We start from the raw sequence: 23817 nt of genomic DNA, 5'->3' as shown, positions 1-23817 counted from the left end.
TGATTGTTTCATTTATCCACTGTAATTTTTTGTTATTTATAATTGGTTGATGGTGTCTTGCTTGACAGTAAAATTGTATATCTTCCCCTTGAAGAAATAAATACCATATTTTTTTATGAAGAAATGATTGTGCAGTTATTTTTTTGCCAACAAAATGATTTTGTAATTGATAAACTAAAATTGATCTTGTTAGCGTATTTTATGATTCAGAAATTGTATCCCCTAAAAAAATTCATATTGGAGTTTCTTTTCTTCTATATAAAAATAGATATTCTTTTTCTGACCTAGTTTATATATATATATATATATATATATATATATATATAAATCCAATTTAGTCTCTAAACTTGGCGTATCATTTGAAGAATCTCTTCCAAATTTTCTTTGCCTCCCAGGTGGTCATATGTAGTAGGAATAGAAAGATAACCTGTAAAATCAAAACCAAAAACTTTTCCAATTTAAAGAAAAACTAATATAATAAATGTCAGCCAAATTTGCATATGATCAATTAAATATTTGAAGAAAAGCAAATATAAAAGACTAAGTATGGAGGAAAAACTGTTGATGATACCATAATACAATTATCCCTTATAAAACTTGTGCTCTTAGGTACAATAATAATGTCGAGTTACAGGGATTTCCTATTATAATTTACACTGAGTAGATTCTGAAAACACATGCTTTCACATAAAACAACCAACCAGGTACGACATTCAATTTCAGTTCACTAAATTCAGCCTCGAGGAGCATTCAAGAGTACCGTAGATGTAATTCCATTACCACAACTTCTACAACTCCTGTCTGCTTATGTAGTCAACACGTTGGTTGCGGCTTTTGGTGGTGGCTTAGCCTTTGGGTTGGGTCAGATGGGGCAGGATTAAGGCCTTCCTTCCCCATTTGTTGCACTTCAAGCGGAGATAATATCTTGATATACCACACATTGTTCACAAATTCCCTGATTATCACATAACATCGAACGGAAAAAAAAACAGCCACCAGAACCAAGAGTTCATAAAACATTGAATGAAAGTATCGCACTCATGTCTGTAATTTGGTGAAATAACTATGAAGTAAAGCCTGTTAACCATCACAGACAATTATTCAAAAATAAATGAAGGGTGGTTTGGAACTTACTGCCAAGGATCATCACCAAGGAGAAGAATATCATTCTCCTTGCCAACAAATACAAGCTGCCAGCCTGATCTCTGAGGGTCCTCTAGTTGGCCTTCAAGACCAAACATTCGAGCGAGCTCACAGCGCAGCTCATTATAGCTGCTGAACTTGGATATATCCAATGAGCGGCCGAAGGACCCCGACTTGTGAACCTATCAACAAGAAAAATATCATAAACCATGAGAATCACAAGCCATTAGATAAACTAGACACAATCATGTAATTAGCTTTTGAACTGAATAGAAAGTCTCCAATGCAATATCATTAAATACACAACACTAAAAATGGCTGTCCCTTTTTCCCATATGTATGGGGTAAGGGGGAGGTAAGATAATAGGCTACCCCCAACACCAGGTTGAGAGCGGCTTCCGTAAGAGACCTCCGAATTATGAAATACACAACACTCCGTTAACTAAATGTTCCAATTACTAAAATAAACCGGTTGGTCAGCCAAAATGGAAAAAGAACGGTTGTTTTTATGAGCAACAACAGCCTACAAAGGGCTTGCCTTAATAAAGTACAGTTCACAAATAAGAGATCCATCAAAAGTGATCCTCAAGTCCGCATGGCAACGCTTTGCCTAATCTAATGTGAGCTTTGCAGTGATTTATTCATCTTAACAATAAAATAAGACAACTCCCACATATTTCATCATGTAAAAATAATCAAAGACATTAGCAAAGAAAAAGAAAAGTACCATCACCTTAACAAAGGTTCCAGTTGGAGGGTTTACTTGGTCCACATATTCAGAAGATTGCAAGTAACCTGATTCATCCACACAACTTGAGGTCATGTCTGAATTAAGTGGAAAATCTGTGCCAGAAGCACTTGTGAAATTGGAAGCAGAATATGGAAGGGAAAATGAATCATTTTCGTTTCCAATATTTTTTAGGTTTGCCATCCCATGCTGCAGCATAAGCGACGAGGAATCAATGCTAACACCAAACAAAAAAATGTTTTGTGGATCAGTTGAACCAGGGTAAGCAGAATACTCTCTTCCCGGAAATGGAGGCAATAAGTTAGAAAGTCCATTTGACTGTGCAGTTCCTAGTTTTTCAACCTGAGGCAGTACATAGTTAGCAGGTTCAGATGAAAGTTGTGGTTCAATAGGCACTGGCTTGGACAACAAAGCAGAAGAAGAGATAATTGGGTTTGATCCATTCAAGCTGAGTAATGGGAAGCTCCAGCATGGGATAATGAACCTAAGATACTTTGCATTGACGAAACATTCGACGTGTCAAGAGAGTTCCCAGGATGATCTGAAATGTCTGCTGCTGGCAATGTGAAGCATCAGCCTGGGCCTGGCTGGTTGATACATTAGGAAAAGCGGGGATTACATTAGAACTCTGCTGTTGATCAGACATCTTTGGTGGTTGAAGTGTTTGTTGAGCCTGTTGCTGTTGTTGTTGACGCTGATCATTGTATGAATTGGAACGCTGCAGCTGTTGCTGTTGCAGCGGTTGTTGCCGTTGGCGCTGATCATTGTACGAATTGGAACGCTGCAACTGCTGCAAAAGCTGAACCTGAGAAGCAGTCTGATTCTCCTGAAAACCGTGAAGAAAAGCATTTTCTGTTTGAGACTGCTGCAACATCAGCCTCTGAATTAGAGCAGGCGACCCACTGGATGTGCTCTGTGGTTGCTGGAATTGCAAGAGAGATTGAGAGCCGATTTTCAATTAATCAACTGTCCTCATTTCCTGAAATGCCGCAGCAGCCATTGCTTGGTAAAGATCAGATTGGACACCTGGTATTGAAGAAGTATCAAGCTTTGGCTCCATCCAGGGTGAAACTCCAAAACCTTGGAAGTTTAAAGACTGAAGACCTTGATCTCCAACCCCTCTTTGAAGCCACATCAGTTGGGAATTGATTTTCATATCACCATCTTTGAAAGCTGACAACAAACTAAACTCGTTCAGAACAGAAAAGGAAAATTCTTATTTTCAGATAAAGAAGAGGTCGTATAATTCCCAGCAAACTTGGCAAAGATTCCAGCATACCATTGAAAGAGGGTAGTGCAGACGGCCATGGCCGTTTCAGACGCATGGGGAAGGGTGACGAATACATGGGAAAGGTTGTTAATGGTTCAATCTCCCACAAGGACACTCTTGGTTGCTTCTCTCCTGCCGTGGATTCATCCCAGCCAACCTGGGATGTAAAGTAACTCTTTCATGTCAGATACTATAGAACACATGCCTATTTAAGGGGTAAAAAGAAGGGAACAAATATAATATTGGGAACTAAAATTAAGCACACAGAAACTTCAAACAAACCTTAACAGAACGCCAATGCGAATTTGGCCAACGAACAGGATCCAAGTCACTAATGCCAGTTATCGTACCCATATATCTGATAAAACACCCAAATTAACAGCCAGTGACTTAACTTGCAAATGATACTACAGTCAATTGACTGATAAAAATAGAAGTTTTTATTTAAGGAAAATAAGAACCATAGTTGCGGAAGGAAACACCATAAAATTTAAGCAATTCCCAAAAGTAAGAAAACATTTAGAGAATTAAGACCCACCGGCGGACACTTGACTCTTCTGTCTCAAATAGCATTCTAAACCGCATGCCTACAGAAACCCGGGTATAATAGACTGCTTTAACATACTTGGCAAAAGGAATGACAAACTCTGAAGGACTAGCCCTGCAATCAAGCCACCATAAATGTACAAGATCTCAGGTTGGAATAGCATCAGTATTTTTTAATTAGTATTAAGTAGCTGACCTTGGGTTATAAAATATAGTGAAACGGCTATTGGTTGCAGATGCATGAGCTGCTGCAGCAAGAAGACCAATGTGCATGCTATCACTTGATAATACGGAAGAAGGCATCACAGTCTGAGGACGATTTGCTCTGCGAATACCCAGCAATAATTGATTCTTCTCATTCCTGATAGAAAACATGTAAAATAATAAATAATAAATAATAAAAGATAATATATTGATTAGCAAGCTTACTGATCAGTAGCATCTTGAGAAAAAAGCAGTAGAACTCAAAAATCAGCCTAAACCAAGCTCAACTCAACCCAATTTGACCTCGAGAAGTCACTTGAATGATGCAAACAAATCAGTTTGACTTCAAAACTAAACAATGTGGATCAAAATGATTCAAACCCGAATGATAAACCAAATGAACAGAACTTGATGCAACCCAAACTAAAATTTATCCTAGTTTTCCCAATCCAATGCAAGTGAACCCACCCAACTGCCACCTCAGCTACAAACGAGGAGGAGCACACCAGTAGGTTCTTCGCTTTAGAAATGAAAAACAGGATTGAATACTTTATCATAGAAGATATATTCAAATACCGAAAAGTTGCAGTTCAAAAAAAATTTGCTGCCAAATAGTCTAAGCAGGATGATTCCACTTTATTATTTCAAACCACATCACAGATTTGACAGCTATTATCAGGATACGTCTCCAGCCAATCACAGAGCAAAGGTACTATGATTACAAACAAAGTAATCATAAACTATGCATGGAAGACGGAAAATGCAATTTACCATATAAAAAGAACCGAGTCACCATCAACAAGTCTTTTTGCACTAACAAAAACACTCCACCCAGTCATAAGAAGATGCCTTTTTGGCTGGCCTGCATATGACAGAATACATAAATTAATTTGAGGTTTTTCACACACATTGAAATTCAAAATCTTCTTATCATACAAGAAAGCACATATGTAGTTCTTATAGAATTACTACCAGATGAATTGACCATCATTAGCCATTAGTTAAGTTTTCATAGTTTCATTAACTGTTTTCAACAAAAGAACCTTACGGCTAATTGATCTTCACAACCCCCTCACAATTCCTAAGGGAGAAAAAGGACTTAAGCATATCAAAAGCGCAACATGATGGACTTAAAGATAATTGACCTTTCTAACTTGCCAAAAAAAATTGATATTCCTATAAGAAAAACACATCCACCGCATTTAAAGAATATATAAAAAAATAAGGAGCACCTTGGTCATTGTATTTCAGCATTTGTTCTCAAAACTAGAAAACTTTGCTCCTTCGCAAGTTGAGAAACAACGCACACTTACCAAACAAGTAGTCATCTCATGCTGTGAAATTCACAAAATAACATGCATTCAACAAAATGAAGTAAACAACAATAAAGCATTAACCGTAACATTTTTTTTGAAAATTTCCTCTTGCAATTTTTCTTCTTCTTATCCATCATAAATAACTTCACTTTGTAAGATTCGCATATTGCCCATGCTCTAACATATTATCTAAACCTCAGCACCAGAGGCTCTTAGCCACAATATAATCAAGAAATAATCAATGCAACATATAGCAAGGATATATTTATGGTCATCTTCATAACTTTTAGAAACTACATAAAACACCCAAGGGTTAAAGAAATGTTATAGCACCTTCCAAAATGAAACAACTTATTCAAAAAGTAAATAAACCGACAATAAGCAAAATACAAAATCAATTGAAGTGTAATGACAAATTAAAGAACAAAATCATGATAATTTAAAACTTCTCTAAAATATGTTGTGAGACAGAGTATTGAACAAAGTTGTTTTAATCACTCACCGCGAAATACATGCCTAAATTTCCACTCATTTTCATGAAGATCCCTGGCAATTAACTCCTGAGCAGGAGGTTGCAGGGTGTAATCCTAAAAGTACAATAATATATAAAGAGGGATAAAGAGTTAAACCAATTCAATTAAAACCCGATGCTATGAATTGAATTGCGTGTAACCAATGAAAACATACAAGAGGAGGAAAGACTTTTTCAGCAGCCCGACGAGGAACAGAAAACCCACCATGAGTGCTTGTGTCACTTGCCGTCAGTGTTCTACAAAAATAATTGGTTGGCTGTTTGCCGGGAGTACCAAGTTCCGCAGGCAGTAGGTACACATTCTTTTGCTCTTGCTACAACTAAGATTTCAATTCAAGAAGCGAAAAATGAAAAGAATAGAAAGAACTTAAATCCCCAAACAAGGTCAATTTCCCATACCGGACTCAGAGGCTGCAAGGTCATTTGAGCATAAACTTCATCTGTTTCTACATCTGCCTGTACTCGAATAAACGCCTTGATAAGCAACCAACTAAAAAGTTCCATAAACAGAAAGTAGTCTGTGGCTCTGTGCAGTATTTAACTTACATGCATAGTCACATTGTGAAACTGACAGATAAGCTGTGGGGGTAAGCTCGGAGAGTTTGGTATATGAGCATCTACTTCCTTGTTGGTCGAAGCAGCAACCTGCAGAGGGAACCATAAACACCAAAGCGCAATGAAATAATAGAGAGAAGCATTTGGTTCCTAATAGAACACTCTTATCATTTAGGAGGCTGTTTTTTTTTAGGGAATAGAAGCCCTCGTTAAAAACCTCCCTCGTAGTTGCCTCTTGTGTGGAGATAAATAGTGGAAGGAGGGAAATAGTGCCTTAATATATTAATAACTTATAATTACATAAGATTACCAAATATTACATAAGATTACCTAACATAGAAATATAATCAAAATAATACACCAGAACCACAACTCATAACAACAACCTCCTCACTCACTAACCAATTCCTGACTTAATTAGACAATCAGCTTCCTCATTAATACATCTGCCGATATGCTTAATAATAATATTAGAATGCACAACTGTCTTCTGAATTTCTGTAATCAAATCAACAAGGTGAACCGGGCAAAGTTCCGGGCTGTTGATCCACTTCACAACAAGAAACGAGTCAATTTTTAAAATCATAATTCCCTTGTCCCTCCAAACTGAATCAAAAAACGCTACTAACCCCGCTTTGATCGCAAAAATCTCAGCAAGAATAGGAGAATAAGGTCCTAATGCTCTAGAGAAGGAAAGCAGCTTGTTAATATCAGTATCTTTAAGAACTCCACCAACACCACTTCTTCTCCAGTCAAAGTTAACAGTCCCATCAACATTCATCTTAAAATAACCGGTAGGAGGAGGACACCATTTTAATCTTGACAGACGAAAGTTAGAGGGGGACATATGCATATCCGCCAAAGTAAGATCTCCCACAAGGTGGTTCACTTGAATAGACACATCCTTGTTTTTAGCTAAAAACCATGACGCTACCCTATACCTCACCAAAAAAACATATTAGCTTTATCCATCTTGTATTTCTCAAATACAATCTGGTTCGTGCACAGCCAGACATACCACAAAACAACTCCTGGAATAAATCTTCAAATACCCGAGTTAGGTCTTAATTGCAACCATGAAAGCAAGAAGCCTTTCGAATTATTCGGTAGAACTGAAATAACTTTCCACAGACGGAGGAATTTGACCCAAATCTGCCAAACCTGGACGCAAGAAAAAAATAAATGACTGACCGATTATGGTTCTACTCTACAGAACACACATAGTGGGTTTTCGATATCTTTGACTCCTCTTCTCAGTAAAACAGTTTTGACAGCCAACTTCTGATGAATAATTTGTCAAAGGAATATCTCCACTTTTGGTAGAACTAAACCCTTCCACACAATCTCCAACCATGAATTATCTGAGTCTGAAAAGCTTGAAAAATAATCTAGAGCAAGATTGAACCAAGAACACACCATCCCCACTACCTTTCCACGCAAAACGGTCTTCACCCTTCACCAGAGGACGAAAATTACATAACATTCTCGGGAAATGTACCCAAGGAAACGAGTTGAGATATTATCGTCTTTTAAAAATTTTAAATTTTTATATCTTTTAAATATTATTTTATATTTTCTATTAATAATTTATTTTTGTTCCTTTAAATTTTTTATTAGTCAGTCTCTCCTAAAATTTTATAAAATAACTCTTTTAATATAAAATTATATGTCAGTATTAGATATAATCTAATTTTAGCAATAGTAATTATTTTCTTGAATGATGAAGAAAAAAACAATGAAAGTATCCTAGGTGAGCTGTGTCATGCATGACGCTGCTTGGCTCATCTCGAGCAAAGCAACTTTCGCACGCAGGAGGAGTCGAAAATTTCTATGTTTGATTTTTTAAAATTGAAAATTGTGAATTTTGATTGTGTAAAATTCCTGTACCGGATAATGAAAATATTGTTAAACTGTGGGGAGAAGATCGACTGTGGATTTCATTGGGTTGTGGAGGTCCAATTGTCCAAATGGCGAGATGATGAACACAGTCATATATCACACATACATAAACAAATAATAGATGGATTGCTGGAATCTTATCCTCCTCAACTATTTCTACCTTTAAAACATATTATTATATCTTCTCTCCCCTATATTATCCAAACTTTATTTTACGTCGTCATCATACTTCACTTTTTCAAATAAAACTTAGAGTTAATTGCATCAAATGTCCTCAAAATATTACCCTTATTTTAAATTGGTCCTCAAACTTTTAAATATTCCAATTTCATCCTTATACTATGACTATCATTCTAAATTTATCCTCAAACTTTTAAACATTACAATTTCATCCTCAAACTATGGCATTCATTTTAAATTGATCCTTGAACTTTTTAAACATTCCAATTTCATCCCAAACTATATCTATATACTAATCACATCTCTTGTAAATAAAATCGTGAGGCCAAGTTATATTATTATATGTTTCAAAAAACCAAAATCTAAGTTAAACTATGATTGAAATTTGGAGGTGAAATTAGAATCTTCAAAAGTTTGGAGAAATAATTTATGGATGCAATTAGAATGTTAACAATTTAGGGACTAATTTAGAACAAAAGTGATAATTTGGGATGATATTAGAATATTCAAAAGTTCAAGAATCAACTTAAAATGAAAGCTATAGTTTAAGGACATATGCTGCAAATAATTCTAAAATTTGGAATACACATACTCGTATAATAATTTTAAAGTTTAATAATTTTGCTATAATTTATATATTTAAAATTATAAAGTATACGGATATAATATATTTATTGATGGAATGATTCTGATAATATTAATAACCAATTATATCATACATTTTTTGGATCTTACTAATAATTCTTAAATTTCTTGTTGAAGAGAGAAAAGAATAGAGATCTACCTAACTTGCAACAATATAATTTTATTATCTCTAAAAGAATATTAGATAACCTTAATACCTCACACTTCAACAACCAACCGAGCCATTAAAAAAAAAGCAAGTATGCACATCTATCACGTTCTTTAATAATTGGGAGTGATTTTCAACGAGAGCATGCTACTTTTCAATCTTTTAAGATGCAATGTGTAGACATCAATTTTTTTCATTTAAAATTATTATTATTATTATTAGTATTATTATTATTATTATTATTATTATTATTATTATTATTATTAATATTAGTATTATTATTATTATTATTATTTTTGTTTTATTATTATTATTTTTATTAATAATATTATTATTATTAAATAAATAAAAAAATATAATAAAAATATTACAAGGCCCAAAACTGGGGCCCGATTACAATTGGCCCAGCAGAGCCCAAACCCTTTAGGGTTTGTAACATTCAGCTAGGGTTGTCTAAACCCTAGCTTCCAGACGCCGCCGCCGCCGCTCCAAAGTTCCAGTGAGTTTCAGCCGCCTTGCCGACGCTACAGTGCCACGATGACTCCAACAGAACACTCCAGAACGTCACGAAGCTACCCACGTTGAGCCCTATGGTGAGTCACCACCATAGCTATGGTGACTCACCGGGCCTTTCATCTCTGGAACCGGTCCAACGAGAGCCTCGGTGGTGGCTATAAAAACCACCCCACCTGTAAGAAAGAAAGAAGACAGCCACAGAGAGCAACAGAGGACGACAACAAACAAAACAAAAAAAAACAGAAAACGAAAGGAGGACAGCCAGCAAACAGGAGACAACAACATCAACAGCAAGCAATCCAACCACCATCAAACACCAAAATAACGAGATAAAAATCGAAAGAAACCTTACCGAGGAAAGCCACACCACCACCGGAGTAACCACGCGCCTCCACGCTCCACAACAAACCTTCGAAAACCGAAGGTATTTTTGAAGATTTGCTCCGATTGAGAGCTTTTTAAGGTAAACAAATACCGGAATCGTCATTAGGACGATCCGATCTACGTTATGATATAAAGTTTTATTTTCCGGCCACCGGAGGCGGTGGCCGGCGGTGAGGTTGACGGTGGCTATCGGCGCCGGAATTCCCTCCGGTGAGGGAATTAAGAGAGAAGGAAGAGAGAGATTCTTCTCTCGTTTTTGAGAGAAGAAGAAGAAGAGAAGAATAAGCTGCTGGCCCTTCGGGCCAGTTATGAATGGGCTTAAATAGCCCTCCCCAAACGACGCCGTTTTGGGGAGGGATCTGTCCGTAATTAACAAAAAGATTAATCTCGTCCGCCATCCCTTTAATTTGTAATCTTTACCTTTTAGTCACTGAATCAAATTTTTGATCCTTTTAATTTGGTCTCTACATTTTATTTATTTATATTTTAGCCATTAACCGTATTAATATATATTTAAGATAAATATCATATTTAGTCCTTTAATTTTAATAAATAATATTTTAATCCCGAGTATATATTTTAATTTATTTTAATATGATATTCGAATTTTATATAGTTTTAAATTAGTCACCAAATTAATAAATAAGGAAAATAGCATGTTTAATCCCTGAAATTTTAAATAATTAATATTGAATTAGGTTTTTAATTTTAATTTTATTATAATTTAGTCACTAATTTTAATATTTCATTTATTTTACTGCTTTTAGATATATAGTTCTAATTGTATTTTTACTGTTTTAATTTTACTTGTTTATATATTTAAATATTTTTTTATTATTTTTTTTCCATAAATTATTTTAATATTTATTTTTCAATATCGAGGAAAAGGGCAGTCTTAATACAACTGGATGTCCTATTCTGGTATTTTAAATATTATATAAAATTATAATTTAATTTTATTTAAATTATTATATTAATAGTTATTAATATCGAAGAAAAGAGCTGTCTTAAGACACCTAGAAGTCCTTTTCTGATATTTCTAAATAAATAAACATTTTATTTATAAATATATATAAATTATTTTTTTCTCATAATTATAATTTTGAAATAATAGGATAATAAATTAAATATATTTTGAATTTTTAAATTTCTAATAATAGAGACAATTTATAATTAAAAAGTACCAATTTTTGGGCGTTGTAGGGGTGCTAATCCTTCCCTAAACGTAACCGACCACGAATCTCTTTTTATTATTAAAAAGAACGAATTTTTGGTTATAAACGTAGATCAGTTCATCTTTTAACTGATGTTTTCTTAAAAACTCTGTTAAAAGATAATTTTTAGGTATTCGACCTACCTAACCCAAAAGGCCGATGGCGACTCCCAAGTTATTTATTTTCAAAACCATTTATTCACATCAATTTTCCCGCCAAGTAAAATATTTCGTGCCCGGACGAAAACCGGTTACGACAGCTTGGCGACTCCACTGGGGATGATGTCAAACTTTAAAATCAATTATAAATTGTCTCTATTAATTAGAAATTAAAAATTCATTTATTTAATTTTTAATTCTTTTCTTTCAATTTTTTTATTATTTTTATATTAATATTGTTTTTTTTTATTCAGGTATTAATTATTTTATTTATCTGTTAGAGGTTTGAATATTTCTCCTCACACACAACACTTGCATTGCATAACATAAAGCTCTATAATTGAGCTTGTCCCTTTTAAGTGGGAGTGAAAGCGACGTCTTCGTGAGAATTTATTCTCCGTGTCAGACCTAGCAAGTAACTTTCGGGGTTCATATGCTTTATGTCTTCGTGAGAATTTATTCTCCGTGTTAGTCATGGAGAAATGTATCCCCTCGAATTGAAATCGGTCTGTTTAAGTCTGTAATGGACTAGGATTGAGGGTTTGACAGCCCAAGGGGGCATCAACAAGAACAATTCGAGTACCTTTACTCCTAGAACTGAAACTCTGCATATAATGAACCCTAGAACTTCTCCTAATCTAAGACAGTACTGAACCTCTGTTTATAGGTGTATACAAAGGAGAAATAAGCTCTAGTTTTTAATTTATTATTATTTTTTCTCCCTGAATAAATGCATGCGAACTAGAAATCATGCGATTAGGTTAATTTTTCCAAACAAAGCATGGAACTAGAAAGCATGAGGTTAGGATTTATTATGATAAATAAATTTTTTCTTTCAATTAGTTTGGTATTAACCATTTTTTTTTTCTTATTTTCCCATGTATGTTATTTTTGCTCTAATTTGTTTAAATTATTTTCTTTTGTTTGCATTGCATGATCATGACCAAAAGGTGTTAACTGAAAAGACTGTTCATCAAATTAGAAAGAAATCATAAATGGACAAAAAGTTTTATGATCGAACAAAATATGACGCAGCCAAGAAAAGACATCCTGAGGGAACTCTAAAGATAGAGAAGAGCTATGCACCCAAAGATTATATGCCCATTGAAGAGCAAAAGGAGATACGAGAAATAAGAGAGCAGATGTCCAAAATGATGGATAGAATATCTGTTTTGGCCAAAGGAAAAGAGATTCCAGCACAGAAAGAGAGAGAGCTCAATGAACCTAACTCTGCAGTTTCAGATACGCAAGGGATTTCGATTCTTAACCAATTTGAGAAATTACAGACAGTCATCATTCGTATTCACAAATCGTATGGAGATACCAAAGAAATGGTGACCACTGTAAAAGCTCTCAGAGATGAGAAGAAATCATGTGATCAGAAGTCATCAAAGTTTGGTCTACTCCCAATGACTAAAACTCAGGTTCAATCCAAGATAAAAGGTGGTTCTCATCTTGATACTATCCCCATATCATATAAAGAGTTGTATGAAAAACTACTTGAAGCACGAGAAGTGGATCCATATTATATAAAACCGTTCCAACCCTCCGTATCCAAATTGGTATGACATCAACGTTCATTGTGAATATCATGCCGGAGCTCAAGGACATACCATCGAGAATTGTCTTGCCTTCAAACGCCGAGTCCAAAGTCTTTTGGATCAGGGAACCTTACAATTTATGGTAAATGATCGACCTAGTTTGGTAACCGAGGGTCCTGATAGATTAATACCAAAAGTCTTCAAAGGTAAGAATATCAATAGGGGCGCCCAGAGAGAAGATAATTTGCTGAGGTTTGAAGCTCAAATACGTCATTTGAAGATTAAAAACGATAAATTGAGAACCAAAATGGAAACCATACATGAAGACTTCCAGAAGGTCAGTCAAGCTTTTCAAAATGCTGGAATAGGAAACACCCCAGAAGAGTGGATATCAGGGGTCACTAAACTGAAAAAGAGTTGCAGCATACATGAAGATCTTCTCCAAAAACTTTTTGAACACAAATGTTCTCTCACAAAGGAAAATGATCAACTCCAAGAATTAAACATAGGAGATGAAAGAACCCCAGAATATCATGGAAGAAGCTGCAGTCCAGACAAGCAATATGGCCCATAAGTTGATAATCTAACTTGGTTTTAGAGAAGAAAATGGGAAAGTTATTCCCTATATGTAAAGTTTTGTTGAAGTTAGGATTAAAAGTTGTCCCCTACTTGTAAAAGTTTTGTTTGATGTACTGAAGCTTTTGTGTTCAATGAAATCTGTTCTAAGATGATCACTCTTAAGTAACACCTTTTCATACATGCATTTACATTTTGTATCTGTGCATTTTCATTTTGTATTTTTATATCTTTGAATTGCACATTTTGCATTCTTATTTTTCCATTTATGCATTTTTCATATTTTTATTTAATTACTGTCATGTACTTTAATTATAAAAACATATAAATAATTCATGAAAGGTTTCTGTAACAGTAAAAACCAAGATCATTCATTTATTTTACTGTACCATCATCATGAAAACAATGGAGCAATCTTATGAAGGACTACAAGACCAGTGGCCAAAACAATTAACAGGGTTACCTCGGGATACAAGGAAAGAAGCGTCAGATTCAGTACCAGATGAATCAAATCAAATTATTCAGGGAATGGAATCTGATAAAGAAAAGATAACTGCTAAAGAGAAATCGTGTTACCAGATTGAAGAGTCGAGACAGATAATATACCCTAGGGCATTCCACTTGAACCCAAAGAATAGCCTCATTAATTATTCACAATATGAGGAGAAAGTCAAGAGGACATAGAAAGCAATCAGAAACATGAAAGATGTTAGTACCTACCACAAAGAATTAGAAGCAAGAGAGCTTAGCTTAGTTCCAGATTTGATTATTCCCCATGAATTCAAAATGCCTGATTTTGAGAAATATGATGGCACCAGTTGTCCCTTAATCCATTTGAGAATGTTTTGCAGAAAAATGGGAGGATATTTAAATTCTGATGACCTATTAATTCACTCTTTCCATGATAGTCTTGTTGGCCCAACCCAAGAACAGATAAAGAGATGGGTAGATCTAGCTGATGCATTTTTGAGACAATATCGGTATATTAAAGGCTTAGCTCCAACACGTATGGATCTTCGAAGAGTAAAGAAGAAAACCAATGAAAGATTTCAAGAATATGCCTTAAGATGGAGAGGAGTGGCAGCACAAGTTCAACCTCCCATGATAGAAGAAGAGATATCACGTATGTTTCGTGATTCCCTTCCCACTCCTTTCCGCGAGTTGATGCAGGCAAATCCGACAAAGGAATTTGAGAATCTTGTGACAACTGGAGATTTGATTGAGAATGTAATCAATGAAGAAAACTCAAAAGTCATATCCAAGAGCCCGATGGATCAAAAAGCAAAAGCTGATCATGTGAATGAATGTTGCATCCAGAGTCCTCGTAATTACAAAAGAAAAAGAGCGAGTAACTGTTTGGATCGACCAAAGAAAGTCATGCGATCAAGACAAACTTTGGAAGTATTCCAAACTTCCATTTCAGACTTGTATCCTCATTTGGTTAAAGGTCAATACATCACACCAAGACCAGCTAAAGTGACATCAAACCCTTCTGCTCATAGTTATGATCAAAATAGTGTTTGTAATTTCCACTTGGGGGTAAAAGGGCATTCTACAAGCAATTGTAGGCCACTATTGAAAGAAATAGAGATGCTTGTTGACAAAAGAGTCCTAACACAAGAAATGATCAAAAAAATGGGGGGCAAATAAGGATAATGACCCTGGTCCAAATATACATCCAACATTAGAGGAGGCATGATGTATAAACAAGTGGAAGTGTTATCTACCACTGTAGTACTTTCTATTTTCAGCATCTTGTTTGAACTTGTTTTTTTTGTTCCTTTCCTTTTGGCAATAAATAAATAGGTGTTTCTTTTATGGTTATGAGCAAGGAGTCAAATTTTAATCTTGTGATTATTGAGTATCAAGTAGATTAAATGTTCTTTTAATTTTTCAAGAGTTATAGATCTATTGGCAAGTGGTAAAATTATATCTTCAATATCCCATCCAATGCCAATTACTCGAACCAAATCCTGACACTACATTTATCTGAGTATCTGAAGTAATGTCTCTACCTGTTTTTACACCTACTCCAGATGTTTACCTTCTCGGGTAGAGTCGATTGATTGATGATACTACCTTCCACCATATACATGACTTCAAAAGTCACACATTTGTCTTTTCGAACACAAAACCATCATAACCAAAAGACCTCAAAAGAACCAAAATTTCAATTATCCGTGAATCTGACTGTAAGAAGAGACAAGATGAGGTATCATAGACCAACTCATTGAAGATGATTTCGGATGATTAGGGCATACTCAAGAAGAAGGGGAAAATGATTGATTGAAATAAATATATCATGCATTAATTACATTTTTCATGTAAGTAAAATTAATCTTGAATATTTATCCCCCTGGAGATACCTCTTTTTACAAAGGTTTCTGTGTATGAGATGATGAATGGCATTGTTTCATTTATCCTTTAATATATATATATATATATATATATATATCCTTTGTTGTCCCCATTTGAGCCTGAATAATTTTTCTTCTAATTCAACCCTAACCAAGGATCACCCTCTACATTGGAGGGCAGGGTAAAGGATATTGGCTCACAAGAATAAAGATTGTCAATACAGTTTTATTACGAAGACAAGTTTCCATGAAGTCATGAAAGTTTTGAACTACAAAGTATGTCAAATACAGAGTGCTTGAAGATCAATCCAATCAAGAATAATGGAAAACCTTCAAAATACAAAAGGAAAAGGAGGTGCTCAAAGCAATTGAAGTATTATACTCATCCAGCAAAGAAAGAAGAAAAAAAAAAGGAAAATTGAATCAAGATGGGTGATTTATTGAGCCTCAAGTTACAAGGTTGATCAAGTACAAACAAGAAGAGCAAGAAATGCTGGAGATATGAGAAAATGGAAATGAATCCAAAATTTGACAGTTTAGAGGGATCCAAATGATGGAAAAATCCCCAACAAAGCAGATCCAAGTTAAGCAAGGCAAGATTGATGGCATCAGAATGAATTGATCCTTGGTTTGATTACCCTTAAATACTTATTTGGGCCTTTTTATCCCTTTCTTTCAAAACCATAAGCCATGGCCTATGTTACGTACCTGAAAAGTCCATTTTAATCATACATGGATTTCTAAGTAAAAGAGAATATCTTCAGAATTCATTCCGCCTCTCAAGATTGATTTTTATTTGCAAAAATTGGTTTTTAAAATCTTTAATGCATGATATGAAAAATGATAAAAGGAGGGTTCAAGATATAATTTTTTAAATAACATCTTAGAACCAAAGGAGGATTCGAGTTGAAAACCTGAAAAGGCGGCTCGAATATTGAATGGTGCAACAAACGACATAAGAGATGATCTTAAGCTCTTAAATGAAGCACCACACATCCTAAAGACGTTCCTGAGATTCTGGAATCAAGAAGCATCTCTACAAGATGGGCATAACAACCATTTCTTCAAGTTAGTGGAAGCCCGAAGCGACATACTGAACCAACTTGAAAGAACCTACTTTACCAAAATCAACCTACACCTCAAATCAGTCAATAATTTTGACACTTGCCATAGGACTATGATTTTTGAATGATTTAAAAGTGTAGTTGATTTATTTGATATTTATTAAATTCATTGTTTATGATCTGATTCTATTGTGAACCTAAGAAGGGTAATACTTTGTAAAAGTCTTTCATTCTTCAATAAACAAAGGAGGAAAAAACATTTTCAAACAGGACAGTCTCAAATGAGGAAGGTCCTTGAAGCAATTGTTGCTTATTCTACCTCTGTTGTAGAAGAAGAATGAACGAAGCCAGAATGATGAAGCATTTCACTTTCTTGAAAGCAAATGGTCCAAGAAGCCAAAAAGTCTGGAGAATTGAACTTGTGACACTCTCCTATGACATTAGCAATTCATCAAGAAAGATTATCGTTTATCTCATGCTGAGGGCGATAAGCATCACCAGAAAGATTATTTTCCCCAACCATCAATTCATGTTCTCTAGAAGATTACATCATAAAGCCATGAACAAGTCACTACCTGCACTCTGGTTATACTGTGACGCTGGCTCAAGTCTTGATACATCATTGATACTTCTTCTATGCCGATCACTTTCTTTGTCAAGATGATACCCATTATGTCCTTCAAAAGATTGCTGAATTTGAATTTGAGGACTTATGGCACAGAATAAGACATTGGAACAAATTCTACATTTGTATGCCGTACAGGATTCCAAAAGTTGAGATAACCAGTTTTACCATCAAATAAACCTTTCCATGGTTAGGGAAGAGTGGGATAAGACAGTGTGTATTTTGGAGCAGCAGAAGAGACAGTCATTGTGGTAGTCATTGTAAGAAAATGCACCAGCAAAAATCTTCTATTGTTTCCTGATGATGTTTATTTCTTCCAGTAAGGTTGTTACACTGGATGCAATCGACAACAAGGTCGAATTCGACAAATCTACTCATCAATTGCTCCAACCGATCATCATTCAGTTCTTGCACATCTGTTTTCAAAAGTATGCCAAGACAATAAAAGGCAACTTCTGTATCATTGATCCCAGAGAAAAGAGACAGGACATTGATACCACCATGGAACATGTCTCTATACAGATCCTCGTGTATGGTTTTAGGGAAACCTAGAAGCATTTCCACCTCATCAGATTCAAGTGGAACAATTTTTATTCTTTCCAACCCATACTAGAGTCCATTTTCAGCACTCATCAAGAACATACTTCTAGACACTCGAAAGTGGCTCTTTGTCATAAGCTTCAAGAACCTTACAGATCCTTTCTGTCAATTTGGCACTTCCTGTACATGTTTATAAACAGTTCAACTTTGTTCTTGGATCCCATGAAGGCCATCATTTCTTTGTCAATGGAAAAGCATCAGCACATGGAGGAAGCAGAATAAGAAAAAATCTGTTCTTAATTGGCAGAATTATGAATATAGCCCTTTTCAGTGTAGTAGCATGAAAATACTTCGAATCTACAAATTCTGGCTTTACATCGAATAAGTACTGTGATATCCCAGTCCAAACATTAACTGGAACAAATGCCATATGCTCATAGCATCTTCTAGAAGTGTTCTTTGAGTTATCTGATCTGATTGGACAGAATCAAGCATTGAATTTGGAAGATGAATTTGCCAATAGCATCTTCTGGAAGTGTTCTTTGAGTTATCTGATTTGGTTGGACAGAACAATCATTGAGTTTAGAAGATGAATTTGCCAATAGAATCTTCTGGAAGTGTTCTTCGAGTTATATGATCTGGTTTGGTAGGAACTACAGAACCAATCATTGAAATTAAAATATGAACTGCATGATCATCTTCATTAAGAAGCTTCTTTTCAAGCTTCCTCTGCTTCTTCCTTTTCCACAAATCATAACCCAAGTTTTGCCTTTGCTTGTAATTGAGATCATTGCATAATAGCTTCCTATCTTCTACCATAAGAAGTGCATCAGTAACCCTAGCCATTTGATCAGCACATATAAAATCTGTCAATTCTGCAATTGATGAATCTGAACCACATCTCTCCATGGTTATTGAAGCTTCAGCCTTTGAGAATCCCATTTTTGTCAAGTATAACAGTTTACTCTCTTCATCAGAATCAGAACTCATGATTTCCTCGATATCAGAAGAACTATCAATATCTGTGAAATCATCCTGAAAGATCGCTTCATAATCAGATGAGTTATTATCAGAATCAACATGTTGCATGGGTATGGATTTTTATGAGCCTGTACCACTGTATATGTAGTCTTGCTATTGCATCAGATTACTGTTCGCATAAATTGGTTTCTCTCCCCACAGAAAAGTATATTTCAGAGATGGCCTTCACTGAAAGATGATAAGCCACTGTGTCAGCCTGGAACGGATTACCAAGCTATTTTTACTACTCTGTCTGACTAAATCCCTCCAGATACAGAAAATGGTCACCTCATTCAGAAGATACATATCTCAGACGTTTCTGTCAGAATGATTGAATACTTCTTAAGTTTGTGACAACATGAAGAAATTTCCTCTAATTACTTGACAACAATGCTGTTTATTGACACCATAATGAGAGCATTCAAGATAAACAAATTTGGGGCACGAATAAATCCACAAGTACCTACAACAGTGCATTGTCAAAATTAGACCTCATGAGGATCATGATATTCCAGTCAAACAGACATTAAGAGTAAATCAGAAGCATAATATTGAGGCATCTCGAAAGCCCATTTCAGATAAAAATGTTTCATGTGGGACATCTTGAGGGCCTATTTCAACCAGAAATAGAATATTGGGGCATTTTGAAGGCTCACAGCAATATGAATATTTGGGCATTCTTGTAGGCTCATCTCAACAAGAAGTAATGTTGAGCACACTTTTAACATCTGTATCAATAAATATTGGGGCATTTTAAAGCTCACTTCAGACAGATTCATGTGGGGTATTTTAAAGACTCAGATTAACAAGAAGCAAATATTGGGGCATACTGAAAACCCTTTTCAAACAGAATCAGAAATGTTGAAATATTCTGAATATTTATCAGCAAAATGCTGGGGCATACTGAAAACCCATTTCAATCAGAATCAGAACTGTTGATGCATTTTGAACATTTGTATTAGCCAATGTTGGGGCATGCTGAAAGTTCCACAATATCCTGTGTAAAGATCATTGACTTGAACAAATATTTCCAATGAGACAGAAAGATATGAAGAAAGAAAATGGTGAAACAGTGACAGTCAAGTTGACTATACATAATTGCTTCGTTCATCAGGCAATTACATTGTGATCATGATGTTGAATAAATGTTTACTCAGCAAGTATGTTTTCAAATACCTAATCTTCTTAACTGTATGTCACATGACAGTGTGTTCTTTGATGAACTACATTACGGTTGCATGAATAAAGATAATCCCCAGGTAGACTACTTGATCCAGGGTTCAGTGCCTTAAGATCTCAGCATTGAATTTGGCCTTCTGTGTGTCGGTAATAATTGAAAATATTTCTTTGAGATTCCTAGCAAATAGTTTCAACCATACTATTGAGATTATGAAGTTGTTTTTCACATCAGTTTTTGCTTCCTTGATGACATTGAAAAGGGAGACTCAACTCTCACTTATATTACTGTTATTCCCGTTGTTATTTGGGATCATCGTTGCAGGCCAAGATGAACTGAGTTTTCATCTATTTTGGTTTTATCATTTGTATTTCATCCCCAGCTACAAAAATTCCACGGATATCTTTCTGTACATTGATCTTACAGTTGATGTGTTTCTACTTCCTACAAAGATCATTATAGAAGAAAATGTGATCAGTATCACATTTGTCTTTGCCTGAGATGATATCAAGATCAGTTAGTGTCTCCTATTCAATTTGACACCAGCATATCTTGTGAATTTGACCAACTTTTTGGTCATACCAACATTACACTTGAATCCCCATGGAGTTTTGTTCTCAAATGGTCTTGGGACATTATACAAAAGTTTTAAACACTATGCAAAGAAGTTTCTTGACCGGCAATCAAAGCAGAAGCCACATGAGATGATGAATGTGTTGTCAAATGTTTTATGAACCAGTGATTATGGTGTTGAACCAGTGTTGCATTCATATGGTTTCCATTTATTGACCCAAGATGAATTTTGTCTTCTTCAACTTCAAGATTAAAAGTGAGATATAATGAAGACTTCTTTCCACAAAAGGAGAGCTGAAAATTTTGACAACAAGAAACTAGTGGAGCCAACTAAGGTTGAACGACAAGTTGTTGTTAAGCATCTCGACATGATATGGTCCAAGTTGCCTTATTCGAGATCTGATTATATGTGGAGACATGAAAGGAATTGGAAAAAATCTTCCTTGTGCTATGTTTCAAGAGTCAAATTAGAACAGGCTCTACTCTCCTAATTAATCCCTGCTGAGTCAGGCATATCTACATCTACACTCTTCAAAGATGATAGATTCTCTTTTTAAAGATGATAGATTCTCTTTTCAAAGATGAAAGCTTTATGAGATTTCTACACAAGTCCAAGCAATAAAGTTGGTTTTATCCAAGACAAAATGGGGCATCAGGGTCATAATTTTGACTACGACAAGAGTTCCACAAGTGAAACATTTCTTCTAAGACTTAAATGAAGCAAAGAAGGCACCACGATACAAGTTGATCAGATGATTCTGTAGAAATGCAAGCTTGATAGCATAAGTTGCTACACTGATATCCAGAGGTAACCCTGGCAATAAATGATGAAGTGAAGGAAGACCAAGTTTACCACTTTGAAGTCAAATGAAGATTGCATCAACATTCATGCATTCATAAGAACATCATTTGCACAATAGACAATGCATTACATTGATACATCTGAGTGTATTCAAAAATGAAGTTTTACAGATCTTCGGAAGAACAAGAAGATTCATGGTAAGAAATACCTTACAAGAAGAAGGTATTCAAAACCGTAAATACAGGAATCACGCAAACATCTGAAGAATAGATGGACGTAATCCACAAAAATGAGCATTATTTTGAGATTGGAGCATGTTACCCAATCAACATGTTATTTTGAAAAATAATGAGAAAACGATTTCCATAGTTTCTCATTCAATCTTTTCTAAAAATTAAATTGTTGAAAAGTAAGAAAATGATTTCCTTAGTTATTTTTTACTTAGTAAACTATTTCCCTCATCTGTAAGTCCTTCAGTGCATGATGTTTCCAAAAAGCCTTCAGGAGCTTTTTGATGTTTTTAAAGCCTTCGGGTCATCTGTAAGTCCTTCAGTGCATGATGTTTCCAAAAAGCCTTCGGGAGCTTTTTGATGTTTTCAAATCCTTCGGGTCATCTGTAAGTCCTTCAGTGCATGATGTTTCCAAAAAGCCTTCGGGAGCTTTTTGATGTTTTCAAATCCTTCGGGTCATCTGTAAGTCCTTCAGTGCATGATGTTTCCAAAAAGCCTTCGGGAGCTTTTTGATGTTTTCAAAGCCTTCGGGTCATCTGTAAGTCCTTCAGTGCATGATGTTTCCAAAAAGCCTTCGGGAGCTTTTTGATGTTTTTAAAGCCTTCGGGTCATCTGTAAGTCCTTCAGTGCATGATGTTTCCAAAAAGCCTTCGGGAGCTTTTTGATGTTTTTAAAGCCTTCGGGTCATCTGTAAGTCCTTCAGTGCATGATGTTTCCAAAAAGCCTTCGGGAGCTTTTTGATGTTTTTAAAGCCTTCGGGTCATCTGTAAGTCCTTCAGTGCATGATGTTTCCAAAAAGCCTTCAGGAGCTTTTTGATGTTTTTAAAGCCTTCGGGTCATCTGTAAGTCCTTCAGTGCATGATGTTTCCAAAAAGCCTTCGGAGCTTTTTGATGTTTTTAAAGCCTTCGGGTCATCTGTAAGTCCTTCAGTGCATGATGTTTCCAAAAAGCCTTCGGGAGCTTTTTGATGTTTTCAAAGTCTTCGGGTCATCTGTAAGTCCTTCAGTGCATGATGTTTTCAACATTTCCATCCTGTTCAAACAAAAGCCAAATGAAAAAATTATTGTCTTTTTCGTCTTTGCTCTATTCTTGTTAACACAAGGATGAGCAAAGAGGGGCAGCTGTAGACATCAATTTTTTTCATTTAAAATTATTATTATTAGTATTAGTATTATTATTATTATTAGTATTATTATTATTATAATTATTATTATTATTATTATTTTTATTAATATTAGTATTATTATTATTATTATTATTATTGTTTTATTATTATTATTTTTATTAATATTATTATTATTATTAAATAAATAAAAAATATATAATAAAAATATTACAAGGCCCAAAACTGGGGCCCGATTACAATTGGCCCAGCAGAGCCCAAACCCTTTAGGGTTTGTAACATTCAGCTAGGGTTGTCTAAACCCTAGCTTCCAGACGCCGCCGCCGCCGCTCCAAAGTTCCAGTGAGTTTCAGCCGCCTTGCCGACGCTACAGTGCCACGATGACTCCAACAGAACACTCCAGAACGTCACGAAGCTACCTACGTTGAGCCCTATGGTGAGTCACCACCATAGCTATGGTGACTCACCGGGCCTTTCATCTCTGGAACCGGTCCAACGAGAGCCTCGGTGGTGGCTATAAAAACCACCCCACCTGCAAGAAAGAAAGAAGACAGCCACAGAGAGCAACAGAGGACGACAACAAACAAAACAAAAAAATACAGAAAACGAAAGGAGGACAGCCAGCAAACAGGAGACAACAACATCAACAGCAAGCAATCCAACCACCATCAAACACCAAAATAACGAGATAAAAATCGAAAGAAACCTTACCGAGGAAAGCCACACCACCA

General features: G+C 35.3%; 1 protein-coding gene and 1 pseudogene across 1 annotated transcript; both read right to left on the bottom strand.

Annotated features, from left to right (window-relative positions):
- Window positions 1–635: 635 nt before the first annotated feature.
- LOC120179031 lies at window positions 636–6448 on the bottom strand (annotated as a pseudogene).
- Window positions 6449–6711: 263 nt separating this feature from the next.
- Window positions 6712–7668, bottom strand: LOC120179054. The gene is made up of 2 exons (XM_039184770.1): window positions 7535–7668; window positions 6712–7249 (listed from the first exon to the last, which is right to left on the bottom strand). Exons 1-2 carry the CDS (start codon window positions 7666–7668, stop codon window positions 6712–6714), a joined length of 672 nt encoding a protein of 223 aa, XP_039040701.1.
- Window positions 7669–23817: the final 16149 nt, after the last annotated feature.

The sequence above is a fragment of the Hibiscus syriacus genome, unplaced genomic scaffold (genome assembly GCF_006381635.1).
Source record: "Hibiscus syriacus cultivar Baekdansim isolate YM2019G1 unplaced genomic scaffold, ASM638163v2 tig00112399_pilon, whole genome shotgun sequence".
Lineage (NCBI taxonomy): Eukaryota > Viridiplantae > Streptophyta > Magnoliopsida > Malvales > Malvaceae > Hibiscus > Hibiscus syriacus.
Note: the sequence above shows the minus strand (reverse complement) of the source record. Positions and strands in the feature narration are given on the sequence as shown.